Raw genomic sequence first — 16,385 nt, forward strand, 5'->3', positions numbered from 1 at the left:
CTACATCTATCCTTTGAAACCAAACAAAAACCCTCAAACTAAACTACTCAGAACTGGACAACACAGAATACAGGGGTGGCAACAATCCCCTAACCTAGTGTGTATTAACATTAGTTACCTACGTGATGAGAAATGTACAGGGTACCCCAGACTTACCTAACTCCCCCACCTCTCAACACACACACACATTAACAAAGGTTAGAACAAGGCAGTGAATTGCAGGCTCCTCATCAGCAACAGGCCCAGGGTGAGAGAGAAGACTTCCTGGGTGCCTCCTTTACGGTCGGCTGCTGATAGGCCAGCTGAGGGTGAGAGGATCCAATCAGCCATCAGACTCAGGTGCACAGGCAGATACCGATCAGCTGTGCAGAAGACAGGGAGAAGAGAGAAACACACGAGGGAAGGAAAACCACACCAGTACAGCCTGCCTGGCACGTAACAGCACAATAACACAAAATACATTTGAAGGTTTATTTGGTAACCTCAACAGACGCTTTTTTGTATGAACAGCAGATGAATTCTAATGTTGCAAAATCTTCTGGGGAAACTTCTGTAGCAATTGGAGTCAGGACTCCGAGAGACACGAGGAGAGCTGGAGCTTTGATGGCAAACACTGACGCTTTATTTGGAGCTTCGGCCGGAGAATTCACAAGACATGTCTCGGGCCACGATCTGACCACGCGGTTGAGTTGCCACAATCAATTGTGAAGAACCCTTCCTCTCGCATGGTGTTTGAACTGGTTTGGAGGGTAATCCACATTCTTCACTAGATAGTCCAAACAGCTGGGGACAGCGGATTACTTGCAGTTGACGCTAATGGCCTCGAAGATTTCACACCTTGGAGTCATCAAGCCCCGAGAAGGAAGCGTTCCAAATGTCCCCATAACAATGTTTGACCGAAAGATGCCTGGTGATAAACTGGCAACAACAACAACAAATGTCTGAAGCAGCCCCCCCCTTAAGGGAGGAAACAGATGCCAAGGTTAGTCATAAACGCCAGAGGGCAAAACATCTATGAGAATTATTCCCTAACGTTAGATCATTATCTTTCACTCGGATGTAGGAATCCACTGCTGCTGTCATAAATTACATTTAATTGGGAATTCTGGGAATTAAGTCGAAAGGGCACAGCGCTACATACAGACCTCATGAAGGACAAGAATACATCTCATATACAATATCCAGTATTGTGTAAACAAAGCTGTTTCGGTGCTGCTTCTTCGCTGCTTTTAATTTCTATGAGGTTACAGTGTCCTCCGCCTCCCCGCGCAGCACTGAACTCGTAACACCGCTAATGAGATTAGCGATGACCAGCGACAAAGGAGCGGCTGTGTGTGTGTGTGTGTTTGCCGCTCGTTCTTGACTTTGCACTTTGTGTGTTGAATTCCCAGACCGCAGTCTAAGAGAGCACGGCGTCTCTGTGGCAGACCCAGACATGGCTGACGTTTCCCTGAAGGTCCTGAAGAACCAGTGTGTGGTGGAAGGAGCTCACACACTCTACCTGGAGGTTCTCAACAGGGTATGAACACATGGACAAACCCTCTCTCGTATTAGGTCCATTTCCTTCCAGTCTTCTTTACGCACTTTCATTCAATAAAATGCGACAGATATCCTAGAACAAAGAGAATACTGAATGTCCCCCTAATAGGATTTAGTGTAGCAGGACAGTCCATATAGTTCTCATTCATTACACGGATTAAACAACAGCTCATCCATTCATTACACACGTTGTACAGTCGCTTGTCTTGCATCTAAACATCGGAAGAGTGAGTAATTACATTTCTGTAAAGAATGTTCCAGTAGAAGGAATAGTTTGAATGGTGAACACGTTTTTTTTGTTCCCACGTGGTTGTTTCATCCCCCCTGCCTGAAGGTGGGGCGGGGTACGTTGGCAAAAAACACAAAAAAAGGCATCTCGTTGGAGTCGAAAGCTAAAAGGAATTATTTAAGGTTTAACTTTGAGCTAATTTTTTTGCCATTTAAAGAGTTTATTACTAAATAAGATACACACTGGATTGACCATACTTTAACACAATGACGGGTTTTTATTATTGATAACTGTAGTTCCAGTAATCCAACATTCGGCTCACAGATAGCAAATAAGCTTGACTCGGACAAAATACGTCTCAGGATAGTTTTTTTAAGAGGTATCAAATACACATATTCTCTCAGGCAAAAAACGATGTTGCTCGGTGCTTTTTTCTCCTTCTCACACACCAATCACCAGCAGCTGCCGTCGGCTATAACGTCTCGTAATCACGTACAGCTGCGGTTGTCTACGCCGTGTTATGGAAATCTAGGGCCCAACACAGCGCTGGAGAGTACAAGTCAAATGAACAATACAAATAAATGGTGAATCAAGCAAAGCTGTCTTTTGGTTATTTATTTGAAGCTTCAAATACACGATACAATAATATAAATATGTCACAAGTCGCACAGAGTATAAAATAGTCTGCGCGAGAGTGCGCAGAACAATGGAAAAGCAAAGGTTATATAGAAAAGGAGTGGGAAAGAGAACAATCTGGGTTCACACAGTCAGATTGTTGATGAGACACCCAGTGGCCTTGAGTAGATAGCATAACGGTTCTCAGAGCAGGGAAGTTCGTGATGTGTCTGACTGTGTATGAGTCTCCCAGTCTGCTGAAACAGCTGTGGCCTTGCAGAGACTGGGAAACTCATAAGAGAATATAATAGAATAATAATGGTAAAAGCACAACAAGAGGAAATAAGAAGCATTTGGTTTAAACATATGAAAGATATAATAAGGATAATAATAAGAATGATAATAATAAATTTTCCACTACAGCCGTCAATTTCACACGGCTCGTTCAAATAAATGATAGGATAGCACTAATAACAAAAGATTCAATATATCAACTATACATTTTAACATATGGCTCCGACAAAAACTATCTAAATTAAAAACGTAGTTATATAAGGCAAGTCTTTATGAATGTAAAAGAACAATGTAAATATTTGTTTTCAAAGCTGTTGTGTGAAAACAAATTAAATAAAATGTAATAGGTACACCGAGCAAATACGCATGCAGTCTAATATAATAATTCTTCCTTCCTACCTTCATAAAACGTATAATGTTCAATATTGTTGCAACACAAAGTGGTTAAATCAAAGCATATTACATATTATATACACTATGGTTTTCCCTCTTTGGTTCACGGACGGTACTTTAACATGAAATATGTTTAACATGATACTTGTGTGTGCAGTTCATCAGCAGCGAGCTCATCCAGAGGAGTGGTCTGAAGGTGCTCTCCTCTCTGGCTGACTGCTCCGGTGCAGTGGACCTGCTCTGCCAGCAGGGGGCGATCGACACGGTGCTGCACACACTACAGATGTTCCCACAGGACAGAGGTATGGAAATGAGTCAGAAATAATCATAACGTAAAGGAACTCATGTCACAATTTCCCCTCCAATAAACGATTCTAATTCTGATAAGCCCCCTCTGATTTGGTTTAATTTACTTAGGAAATAGTAATTAGATCCCGGAAGAGTTCCAGAAGAAGAGTACAATCGGTTTCTTTGACTAAAAGTCTACTACAAACTGAAATGTTCCCCATTTGAACATTTAAAATATGATATCAATATTATAGTCGAGTTATCTTGCTTTCTCTAACTTCCCGTCTTATTCCAGAGATTCACTTCTGGGGTCTGACGCTGCTCAGCTTCCTTGTGTCCAAGAAGAAGCTGTCGAGGATGATCGTTCCTGTTCTGGCCTCCGTCGTGGTCGCCTCCCTCCTGCAGTACAGAGACGACTCCGAGATGCACCTCAAGGTGACTTTAAAACGGCATACATGTTCAATATATGACCATCACCATCGACGGCTTCCCCATACTATTCGCTGCCCAAGTGAAAAGCCTCGGTGTCATTCTGGACGGCTCCCTCTCATTCGCACCACACATAAAAAAACATCTCCCGTACCGCCTTCTTTCATCTTCGGAACATCTCCAGACTCCGCTCATCTCTGTCCCAACCCAGCACTGAAATCCTGGTCCACTCATTCGTCACATCTCGGATTGATTACTGCAATGCACTTCTGACTGGCCTTCCCATCAAACTCCTCAATAGACTGCAAATAATCAGAACTCTGCTGCCCGCACCAACTCATCCGACCACATCACCCCCATTCTCACTCAGCTACACTGGCTTCCTGTACGCTACCGTATTGACTACAAAAACTTCTACTCGTATACAAAGCTCTCCATAACCTTGCCCCCAACTACATCACCCGACCTCTTTCAGGAGTACACCCCCTCCCGCACCCTCCGCTCTTCGTCCGTAGGACTTCTCACCGTCCCAAGCTCTCACCTCAAAACCATGGGTGCTCGAGCTTTCAGCTGCTCGGCTCCCAGACTCTGGAACAAACTAATCTCTTCTCATCCTGCACCTGTCCGCCGTAACCTCCGTTCCCTCTCCCCCTCTACCTTTGCCTCCTCGTGCTCTCAGCCCTCCCTTCCTCTGACTCGTTCCAACTCCTGCCTCCAAACTCTGCTGCAGAAACTCTCCTCTCTACTCTCTCCTCCTCTCTGGACTCTCTCTGTCCTCTCACATCTCGGCAGGCTCGTCAGTCCCCTCCTGCTCCCTGGCTAAATGACGCACTGCGTGCTAATAGAACCGTCCTTCGGGCAGCAGAGCGGAAACGGTGGAAATCCAAACACCGTGACGACCTCCTAACCTATCAGGCTCCTCTCCTCTTTCTCTGCTTCCATCTCTCAGACAAAAAGCACTTTCTTTCAAGATAAGATCCATCCTCCTATTCCAATCCCAAAAAACTATTTTCCATCTTCTCCACCCTCTGGACCCCCCAAAGCCCCTTCCCCTCCTCCCTTCTGTCAAGCGACTTTGTTAACCACTTTGAAAAAAAGGTTGATGATATTCGCTCTTCTTTTTCTGACTCACCGCTGGGTCATCAGACCCTTCTTCCACCCGCACACTAACCTCCTTTTCCCCTCTCTCTCCAAGTGAGGTTCTTACCCTCATTACCTCTGCCCACCCTACCACCTGTCCTCTGGACCCTATCCCTTCAAACCTCCTTCAGACTATCGCTCCTGATATTCTACCTTTTCTCACCCATTTCATCAACACTTCTCTAACTTCTGGTCACTTTCCAAACAGTCTCAAGGAGGCAAGAGTAAACCCTCTCCTGAAGAAACCCACTCTCAACCCGTCTGATGTTATAAACTACAGGCCTGTCTCTCTCCTCCCGTTCCTGTCTAAAACACTTGAACACGCTGTCTTTAAACAACTCTCCTGTTATCTCCATCAGAACAACCTTCTGGATCCGCACCAGTCTGGTTTCAAGGCAGGTCACTCCACAGAAACTGCTCTCCTTGCTGTCACTGAGGAACTGCACACTGCCAAAGCAGCCTCCCTCTTCTCTGTCCTCATCCTGTTGGACCTGTCTGCTGCATTCGACACGGTGAACCATCAGATCCTCCTTCACACTCTCCAAGAACTTGGAGTTTCAGGCTCTGCACTTTCCCTCCTCACCTCATACCTCAAAGACCGCACCTACAGGGTAACTTGGAGAGGGTCCGAGTCCGGCCCTTGTCAATTAACTACAGGAGTCCCTCAGGGCTCTGTTCTTGGTCCTCTCCTCTTCTCCCTGTACTCAAACTCGCTCGGATCTGTCATTAGCCCACATGGTTTTTCATACCACTGCTACGCTGACGACACCCAATTAATCCTGTCCTTTCCCCGCTCAGAGACCAGGTCGTCGCACGCATCTCTGCTTGTCTAGCTGACATCTCTCAGTGGATGTCCGCTCATCACCTCAAGCTCAACCTTGACAAAACTGAACTGCTTTTCCTTCCGGGAAAATATTGTCCCACTCTTGACCTGACTATCAACATCGGCACCTCTGTTGTTTCCCCGACTCAGACTGCAAGGAATCTGGGTGTGATCCTAGATAACAACCTGTCCTTCACTGCAAACATCGCTGCTCCAACCCGCTGCTGCAGATACACGCTTTACAACATCAGGAGGATGCGTCCCCAGCTGACCCAGAAATCGACGCAGGTTCTGGTCCAGGCTCTCGTCACCTCACGCCTAGACTACTGCAACTCCCTCCTGGCTGGTCTACCTGCATGTGCCATCCGACCTCTGCAGCTCATCCAGAATGCAGCGGCTCGTCTGGTCTTCAACCTTCCTACATTCTCCCACACCACGCCGCTCCTCCGCTCCCTCCACTGGCTTCCGGTAACTGCTAGAATCCACTTCAAGACACTGGTACTTGCGTACCATGCTGCGAATGGATCTGGCCCTTCCTACATCCAGGACATGGTTAAACCGTACACCCCAGCGTGTGCACTACGCTCTGCATCAGCCATACAGCTCGCTGCACCCTCGCTGCGAGGGGGACCCAAGTTCCCATCAGCAAAAACACGTGGGTTTGCTATCCTGGCTCCAAGATGGTGGAATGAGCTCCCATTGACATCAGGACAGCAGAAAGCTTACACACCTTCCGGCGCAGACTGAAAACTCATCTCTTTCGACTCCACCTCGAGCGATAGAACTACTAACAAAGAACTGCTAACAAAGCACTTATACTAAAAGGACTGGCTTACCTAAAGCCAGTTGAGTAGCACTTGAAATGCTTGGCTCTATGAAACCTGATGTACTTTATGATTCTGTTTTCTTCAAGGTTGTGTCTTCCTGGTGGAACGCACTTATTGTAAGTCGCTCTGGATAAAAGCGTCAGCTAAATGCAACGTAATGTAATGTAATGTAACTCCCTGCCACTACACATCCGACAGTCTGATTTCATAACAACATTCAAAACCCAACTTAAAACCCACCTGTTCAAACTGGCATTTTCTTTATAATCTGTACCCTGTGTCCTTTTGTGTCCTTCTGTAGTCCATTTCCTGCTGTTTGCCTTGTACCCCGGCTGATACTTCACTAAATCCACTGTTTTAATTGTTCCCTATATTGCCCCTATGCCCTGTAAGGTGTCCTTGGGTGTTATGAAAGGCACCCCCAAAATAAATGTATTATTATTATTATGATATCTCTTTACATTTCGTCCTTGACAGCCTGTCGAAAATTAGCAGTTGACTGGATACTTTAAACAAAACTGAAACTCATAGAAATGAACTTATTTCAGTTTGTAGCTTTATGAAGTAGAGTCATTACAACATTTGAACTGCTTAGAATCAAAGAAAAATGTAGTCTTATGTCTCAGAATTAGAACACAATAATACATTTTGCTTGTATTTTCATATACTCGTTACGTTTTACATTAACAGTCTTAATGCTATCTCGTGATGTTAAATGTTCATGTAGTTGCAGAAGCTCAGACTGTTGCACTAAGAGTAGACGGTGTTTACTGCCCTTTAAGGCGAGTCTGAATATTGAGAATGTATTATATATACTTTTCTCTCCAAGTGAAACTGACATGACTTCTCTCTGGTGGCGTGTTCACAGTGTGTTCAGGTGGCGTTGAGGATGCTGGACGCCTGTTCAGGAGCAGCTGCTGAGCTGCAGAGAGAAGGCTTTGACAGACAGATCTTCCAACACCTCAGAGAGGAGCCGCCCGACCACTGCAACACTGCTGTGAGTTAACACACACACACACACACACACACACACACACACACACACACACACACCACACACACACACACACACACACACACACACACACACACACCACACACACACACACACCACACACACACACACACACCATGTATACATCACTTCAGGGGACATTACATTGACTTACATGCATTTCCTGGAGACTTATCCTAACCTTAACCATAACCAACACATGCCTAACCCTAACCCTTACCCTTAACCTAAACCTAACCAAGTCTTCACACCTAAAATTAATAATTCCCCTCATGGGGACCTCCAATTTGTCCCCATAAGGGAGGCGAGTCCCCGCACATGACTATGTAAACAGATTTAGGTCCCCACAAGTATAGTAATGCTAGTCCACACACACACACACACACACACACACACACACACACACACACACACCACACAACCACACACACACACACAACACACACACACACAACACACGATCACCTGAACGGCTAACAGCTATTTTCCACCTCAAGAACAGCGGCATGCACTTGATTGATTTCCTTTATCTTTCAAAATCAATGTATCTTCATGTAAATCAAGGGATGTTCAGTCTCATGTCCTTTGCTGTGTATCTGCAGACAGTCCGGTTCACTCTCAGGCCGTGCCGTACACACACAGCAACACACAGCAACACACAGCACAAATGGAATCTACAGGACATACCAGACATGCTTATTACATGTTCTTTATTACCTTTATCTACTTCTTGGTACTTCCTTAGATAGCCTATTTGCTAGAAAGACTGGAAATATTATGCTAATTGAATACATTGATTAGTAAAGGAAATGTTTAACGCCCCCTCTGTGTGTGTGTGTGTGTGTGTGTGGTTCTAGCTGCGTAAGTCGGTGTGCCTGGCTCTGTCTAAGATGTGGTGCGACTACCAGCTGCACTGCAGTCTGCTGGAGAAGGCCTGCGAGGACGGAGACGCCACGTTGGCCGAGTGTCTGATCGAGCTGGGAGCCGACATCAACAGGAAGACCAAAACAGAGTCGCTCATCTACAAGGTCAGAGGTCACACAAGCTCACCGGCCACCATGAAGGAAAGAAGTTCACTATGGGATTGTTTACCAAATGGAGTTACCCTCAGGAAAAAGTGTAGCACCTGCTAAACATCAGCATGTCAGCATTGTTATGTGACCATGTTAGCATGCCGATATTAGCATTTAGCTCAAGCACCAACTGTGGCTAAAAGCATAGCAACCCAGAGTTTAGTTTATTTGTATCGTAAATTGAATTGATCTGATATTATTAAGACAAAATAGGCGACCAAATATAATTTTGAAAGCATTACCTTAGGCACTGATAAGTTGTTTAGTGCATGTGTCAATATTTAAGATATCATAGACCAATAATGCCCTTTTTGTATTTAAATTGTATTCAACTAAACCCAGTACATTCATGAAAGCAACATACAATATTTAGCAAATGTATAACATTTGTAATCAAACTAGAAAACAATATTACAAATGTTATCAAGTATTTGGTAATGGACCGTCTTTGCTATTACATTTCAAACTCTACCAATTGAAACTGAATCACTCGGTGCTATAATAGACAGGTTAATCAATACTAGATTAACTTGATTTCAACCTCTCGTCTGTATTTGTCAGGTGTGTGAGCGTGGGGGGCCTCTGGAGCTGGTGGAGCTGCTGCTCAGCCACGGGGCCCACGAGCAGCACCTGCGCCGGGCCCTGGCTGTGAGCGTGAAGCGGGGCGAGGGTCCCACCGTCATCCAGCTGCTGGGCCGCCTGGGGCTGGACCTGAACAACAACGCCCTCTGCCTGGGGGGCTTCAGGCTGGGCCGCCTGGACGCCACCTGGCTCAGCTCCCTGCTGGGGGAGGGGGGAGGACACACAGCCTGCGATACAGAGACAGTAGGCAGCTTTGTGCATTCATTACATCTGGGTTTTGGACAAACTAATTATTTTGAAGATGACCTTTCTGACTAAACTAAATGTATGTTTAAGAACATGTATAAAGAAATCGTAATTAGACAGTATGAAGTTGTGTTCTGGTTTTATGTTTCAGTATTTGTAAGCAACTGTAACTGAAAGAATATTGCTTTTATTTGACGTTTTTATGGTTCTTTCATTTTTTTAAGAAGGGGCAGGTAAAATAAGACGTTCTTCTCCCTGCTCCTTTCCACCATGCGCGATAAAACAAACCAAAAAACAACCGGTATAAGTGTACAGGTTTTGTAAAGTGTACATGTTTTGTTTTAAAATAACTGCCATGTGTGGAATAAACAAATAAAACATAAAAGATAGTCACACATGGACTTATTAGTAGTACTATTACTTGCAGCCCTGTCTTACTTTCTTTAAGGTCTGCAAAGTTATTAGACATTTGAGTGAATTCGCAATATTGACTAGTGCAATATTCAAGTTTCAGGAAGGACAGTATTTGTCAAAGGCTAAACATGCAATACAATCCCATTTTGATGAGTATTGTGGAGTTGCTGAGTCCAAGCCTACAACTTGTATTCTCTCGACTTAACAAAACATATTTATTTGGTACAGATTCTCTTTCAAAAAACATGACACGATCATATAAAAAAAAAAGTCAATGATAAAGGCAATCGCCATGCCGACAAGATCACTCCCTTCCACACTGTGGATCAGATCTCAATTGCAACATCAGTCAAAGTCGTGCAGCCTTGTGCTAATTTCCCTGCGTTCTGTCTTTAAGGTAGAGGTATGAATCTGGCGAGGTACATTAAGAATTTCCAGAGGTCCAAGAGTATCAGCGGTCCTCTCAGATCTCCGGGCGACCCCTGCCTGACCTCTGAATACCATTCTGACGAGAGCGACGACTCCAACTTCAGCTTCTTCTCCACGGACGACAGCCTGTTCCTGAACGACGACATGGAGAGTGATGGTAAAGATCAGAGGCAACGGGCACATGGACTGCACAGAGCACACTAAGGTGTTACATTGATATGGAAAGGGACAGTTTGACTTTGAGTTAACAGGCGGAAAATGTATCCGGGCTTAAAAAGGGACTTTATCAGATCTGTACGCCTGAATTCAGAAGTGTGACCACACACTGAACTGGGGAGACATAATCTAAGGAAAGGCTGAAACCAATCGATGTCACTTCGTTGATGTGGGAAGAGGTCAGATGAAGTGGAAGTACAGAGGAACTGGGAATTAAGTTCAGTGCTGTTCCAGGTTTAAGATAAATAAAACTACAGTTTGAAGTTGATCTGAGTGTCGTGATGTTACATTGAGTGTGTCTCACTTCAAAAGAGAGCACATGGTCCCTGCAGTTATAAAACCACCCCACAACAGTGAGTCTCCAACACTATCATATCAACACTAAGCAATTATGTTGTGGTTTTGGCGCAGTGGTTAGAGCGTTGGTCATCAGATCACGGGCGCTGGTGAACTCCAGTTCGAATCCCGCCTCGGCCGCCACACCCGTTGTGTCCTTGGGCAGACACTTTGCCCGCAGTGATACTCTTACGTGTCTAATATGTGTAATGTGTACTTGTAAAGCGCTTTTCACCTGTAAAAGTGCTCCAATAATTTTTTTAATGCATTTTTATTATATGATATTTGATAATTATATTATCAACGTTTTTTACCTTACAATGATGTGAAAAGTGGTTGAGCTTAACTTTTAGTAGCCATGATATAACTGCAAAAAAAAAAAATATGCAGATGTAAAAAAAAATCCCTGAAATGTGAATGAAGTTGCGATCAGCCATTTTGGAAAGTTTTAGGTTACATTTATTTGATTTACTAACACAATTGTACATAAAGGTTTCATCAACTTTAGATTTTGAGCCTTTTTAGTCCATTAATTTCCAGTGTGGGTCTAAAACATGAATGATTTTTGTTAATCATCAACCATTCATGATGGAGGTTGTTTTCATTTGATAAGAGAGAAAGACATCAGGGTTTTTTAAGTATACATTTAGCCTTTTTTTGTTAACTTCTAGGATTTCTCAGTGTCCGACTTCTCAGATAGTTTGACCTATTGCAGGTTCTGTTGGCTCGTTCATGAATGTCTGCCTGCTCTGTCTGCAGGTAAGATGCGCTCTCTGCTGCTGTCCAGTGGCCTTCATGTCAACTAGTGGAGATGATGAAGAGACACTCAAACTCGGCTCAAGTTTCCATCAGCGCCTGCAATCTGCTCAAACTGCTCTTCCAGGGAAGGTGGGCAAAAACACAGTGTGTCCAACTTGGGGGTCATTAAGGGTCAAATTAAAGCACAACAAGGAGTAGACTTTTTCACAGATCGTCCACATTTGTCGATAGTGCTTTTATTTTCAAACGTGTTTATTATGAAGTAATAATCTTCGAGGAATGATATGTTCTCAACCTGTGTCTGTGCGTCTGCAGGACGGCCAGTCTGGATGAGCTGACCATGGCCATGACTCAGATCCTGATCAGCATGAAGGTCCACAACTTCCAGCCGGGGTTCAGCTGAGGCGCTGCAGGCCAGCCTCGTCTTCCTCTGCCCAGGTGACACATCCGAGGTCACCTGACTCGGACATGTTGAGGTTATATGCTGATCTTTTCTAGGAGTCCAAGGCAGGATCCTGCCCTGGGTCGAGTGCTGGTGTTTAACCTGCGAAGGATTTGTTAAACGGGTGAAAGAAACATATACTGTGAATTCACAGGTGTGGGTACGTGTCAAACCAAATGCACCAAGGCAGTGATGGAGAAATATGTTTGTATACTTTGACTGCGCAATAAAGCACGCACCTGTATTAACGAGGCAGTCTGACAGCAATCTAGCATCATCATAAATGGCATTATATAAGCACTGTTACGTGCCCCACTAAGGTCTCGGGGACCTGGAGACAGTAACACACAACAACCAATAATTATGAGGGAGTCGGCGTAAAGTTTGACAAAAGTTTATTCCTTAAGCCCCAACGGAGCATACATTGAAACAGAAATACTCTTCGTGGGGAGGAGAGGAGTCAAAGGAGATTGTGCCAAACAAAAGAAACAAGCATAACAAAACCAGGCCTATCTCTACATCTATCCTTTGAAACCAAACAAAAACCCTCAACTAAAACTACTCAGAACTGGACAACACAGAATACAGGGGTGGCAACAATCCCCTAACCTAGTGTGTATTAACATTAGTTACCTACGTGATGAGAAATGTACAGGGTACCCCAGACTTACCTAACTCCCCCACCTCTCAACACACACAAACACTTAACAAAGGTTAGAACAAGGCAGTTGAATTGCAGGCTCCTCATCAGCAACAGGCCCAGGGTGAGAGAGAAGACTTCCTGGGTGCCTCCTTTACGGTCGGCTGCTGATAGGCCAGCTGAGGGTGAGAGGATCCAATCAGCCATCAGACTCAGGTGCACAGGCAGATACCGATCAGCTGTGCAGAGACAGGGAGAAGAGAGAAACACACGAGGGAAGGAAAACCACACCAGTACAGGCCTGGCCTGGCACGTACACAGCACAATAACACAAAATACATTTAAGGTTTATTTGGTAACCTCAACAGACGCTTTTTGTATGAACAGCAGATGAATTCTAATGTTGCAAAATCTTCTGGGGAAACTTCTGTAGCAATTGGAGTCAGGACTCCGAGAGACACGAGGAGAGCTGGAGCTTTGATGGCAAACACTGACGCTTATTTGGAGCTTCGGCCGGAGAATTCACAAGACATGTCTCGGGCCACGATCTGACCACGCGGTTGAGTTGCCACAATCAATTGTGAAGAACCCTTCCTCTCGCATGGTGTTTGAACTGGTTTGGAGGGTAATCCACATTCTTCACTAGATAGTCCAAACAGCTGGGGACAGCGGATTACTTGCAGTTGACGCTAATGGCCTCGAAGATTTCACACCTTGGAGTCATCAAGCCCCGAGAAGGAAGCGTTCCAAATGTCCCCATAACAATGTTTGACCGAAAGATGCCTGGTGATAAACTGGCAACAACAACAACAAATGTCTGAAGCAGCCCCCCCCTTAAGGGAGGAAACAGATGCCAAGGTTAGTCATAACGCCAGAGGGCAAAACATCTATGAGAATTATTCCCTAACGTTAGATCATTATCTTTTCACTCGGATGTAGGAATCCACTGCTGCTGTCATAAATTACATTTAATTGGGGAATTCTGGGAATTAAGTCGAAAGGGCACAGCGCTACATACAGACCTCATGAAGGACAAGAATACATCTCATATACAATATCCAGTATTGTGTAAACAAAGCTGTTTCGGTGCTGCTTCTTCGCTGCTTTTAATTCTATGAGGTTACAGTGTTCCTCCGCCTCCCCGCGCAGCACTGAACTCGTAACACCGCTAATGAGATTAGCGATGACCAGCGACAAAGGAGCGGCTGTGTGTGTGTGTGTGTTTGCCGCTCGTTCTTGACTTTGCACTTTGTGTGTTGAATTCCCAGACCGCAGTCTAAGAGAGCACGGCGTCTCTGTGGCAGACCCAGACATGGCTGACGTTTCCCTGAAGGTCCTGAAGAACCAGTGTGTGGTGGAAGGAGCTCACACACTCTACCTGGAGGTTCTCAACAGGGTATGAACACATGGACAAACCCTCTCTCGTATTAGGTCCATTTCCTTCCAGTCTTCTTTACGCACTTTCATTCAATAAAATGCGACAGATATCCTAGAACAAAGAGAATACTGAATGTCCCCCTAATAGGATTTAGTGTAGCAGGACAGTCCATATAGTTCTCATTCATTACACGGATTAAACAACAGCTCATCCATTCATTACACACGTTGTACAGTCGCTTGTCTTGCATCTAAAACATCGGAAGAGTGAGTAATTACATTTCTGTAAAGAATGTTCCAGTAGAAGGAATAGTTTGAATGGTGAACACGTTTTTTTTGTTCCCACGTGGTTGTTTCATCCCCCGCTGCCTGAAGGTGGGGCGGGGTACGTTGGCAAAAAACACAAAAAAAGGCATCTCGTTGGAGTCGAAAGCTAAAAGGAATTATTTAAGGTTTAACTTTGAGCTAATTTTTTTGCCATTTAAAGAGTTATATTACTAAATAAGATACACACTGGATTGACCATACTTTAACACAATGACTGGGTTTTTATTATTGATAACTGTAGTTCCAGTAATCCAACATTCGGCTCACAGATAGCAAATAAGCTTGACTCGGACAAAATACGTCTCAGGATAGTTTTTTTAAGAGGTATCAAATACACATATTCTCTCAGGCCAAAAAACGATGTTGCTCGGTGCTTCTTTCTCCTTCTCACACACCAATCACCAGCAGCTGCCGTCGGCTATAACGTCTCGTAATCACGTACAGCTGCGGTTGTCTACGCCGTGTTATGGAAATCTAGGGCCCAACACAGCGCTGGAGAGTACAAGTCAAATGAACAATACAAATAAATGGTGAATCAAGCAAAGCTGTCTTTTGGTTATTTATTTGAAGCTTCAAATACACGATACAATAATATAAATATGTCACAAGTCGCACAGAGTATAAAATAGTCTGCGCGAGAGTGCGCAGAACAATGGAAAGCAAAGGTTATATAGAAAAGGAGTGGGAAAGAGAACAATCTGGGTTCACACAGTCAGATTGTTGATGAGACACCCAGTGGCCTTGAGTAGATAGCATAACGGTTCTCAGAGCAGGGAAGTTCGTGATGTGTCTGACTGTGTATGAGTCTCCCAGTCTGCTGAAACAGCTGTGGCCTTGCAGAGACTGGGAAACTCATAAGAGAATATAATAGAATAATAATGGTAAAAGCACAACAAGAGGAAATAAGAAGCATTTGGTTTAAACATATGAAAGATATAATAAGGATAATAATAAGAATGATAATAATAACATTTTCCACTACAGCCGTCAATTTCACACGGCTCGTTCAAATAAATGATAGGATAGCACTAATAACAAAAGATTCAAATATATCAACTATACATTTTAACATATGGCTCCGACAAAAACTATCTAAATTAAAAACGTAGTTATATAAGGCAAGTCTTTATGAATGTAAAAGAACAATGTAAATATTTGTTTTCAAAGCTGTTGTGTGAAAACAAATTAAATAAAATGTAATAGGTACACCGAGCAAATACGCATGCAGTCTAATATAATAATTCTTCCTTCCTACCTTCATAAAACGTATAATGTTCAATATTGTTGCAACACAAAGTGGTTAAATCAAAGCATATTACATATTATATACACTATGGTTTTCCCTCTTTGGTTCACGGACGGTACTTTAACATGAAATATGTTTAACATGATACTTGTGTGTGCAGTTCATCAGCAGCGAGCTCATCCAGAGGAGTGGTCTGAAGGTGCTCTCCTCTCTGGCTGACTGCTCCGGTGCAGTGGACCTGCTCTGCCAGCAGGGGGCGATCGACACGGTGCTGCACACACTACAGATGTTCCCACAGGACAGAGGTATGGAAATGAGTCAGAAATAATCATAACGTAAAGGAACTCATGTCACAATTTCCCCTCCAATAAACGATTCTAATTCTGATAAGCCCCCTCTGATTTGGTTTAATTTACTTAGGAAATAGTAATTAGATCCCGGAAGAGTTCCAGAAGAAGAGTACAATCGGTTTCTTTGACTAAAAGTCTACTACAAACTGAAATGTTCCCCATTTGAACATTTAAAATATGATATCAATATTATAGTCGAGTTATCTTGCTTTCTCTAACTTCCCGTCTTATTCCAGAGATTCACTTCTGGGGTCTGACGCTGCTCAGCTTCCTTGTGTCCAAGAAGAAGCTGTCGAGGATGATCGTTCCTGTTCTGGCCTCCGTCGTGGTCGCCTCCCTCCTGCAGTACAGAGACG

The 16,385-nt window shown here is 44.0% G+C and overlaps 1 protein-coding gene across 1 annotated transcript in view; it reads left to right on the forward strand.

Moving 5' to 3' along the window:
* lrrk2 (leucine-rich repeat kinase 2) overlaps positions 1–16,385 on the forward strand; it is a 97,074-nt gene that overhangs the window by 23,618 nt on the left and 57,071 nt on the right. The window contains 5 exon segments of the mRNA XM_034085447.2: positions 1,392–1,519; positions 3,228–3,372; positions 3,654–3,793; positions 7,446–7,574; positions 8,450–8,620. Of these exon segments, the coding sequence (XP_033941338.1) occupies positions 1,392–1,519; positions 3,228–3,372; positions 3,654–3,793; positions 7,446–7,574; positions 8,450–8,620 (713 nt within the window).

The sequence above is a fragment of the Pseudochaenichthys georgianus genome, chromosome 6 (genome assembly GCF_902827115.2).
Source record: "Pseudochaenichthys georgianus chromosome 6, fPseGeo1.2, whole genome shotgun sequence".
In the NCBI taxonomy this organism is placed as follows: Eukaryota; Metazoa; Chordata; class Actinopteri; order Perciformes; family Channichthyidae; genus Pseudochaenichthys; species Pseudochaenichthys georgianus.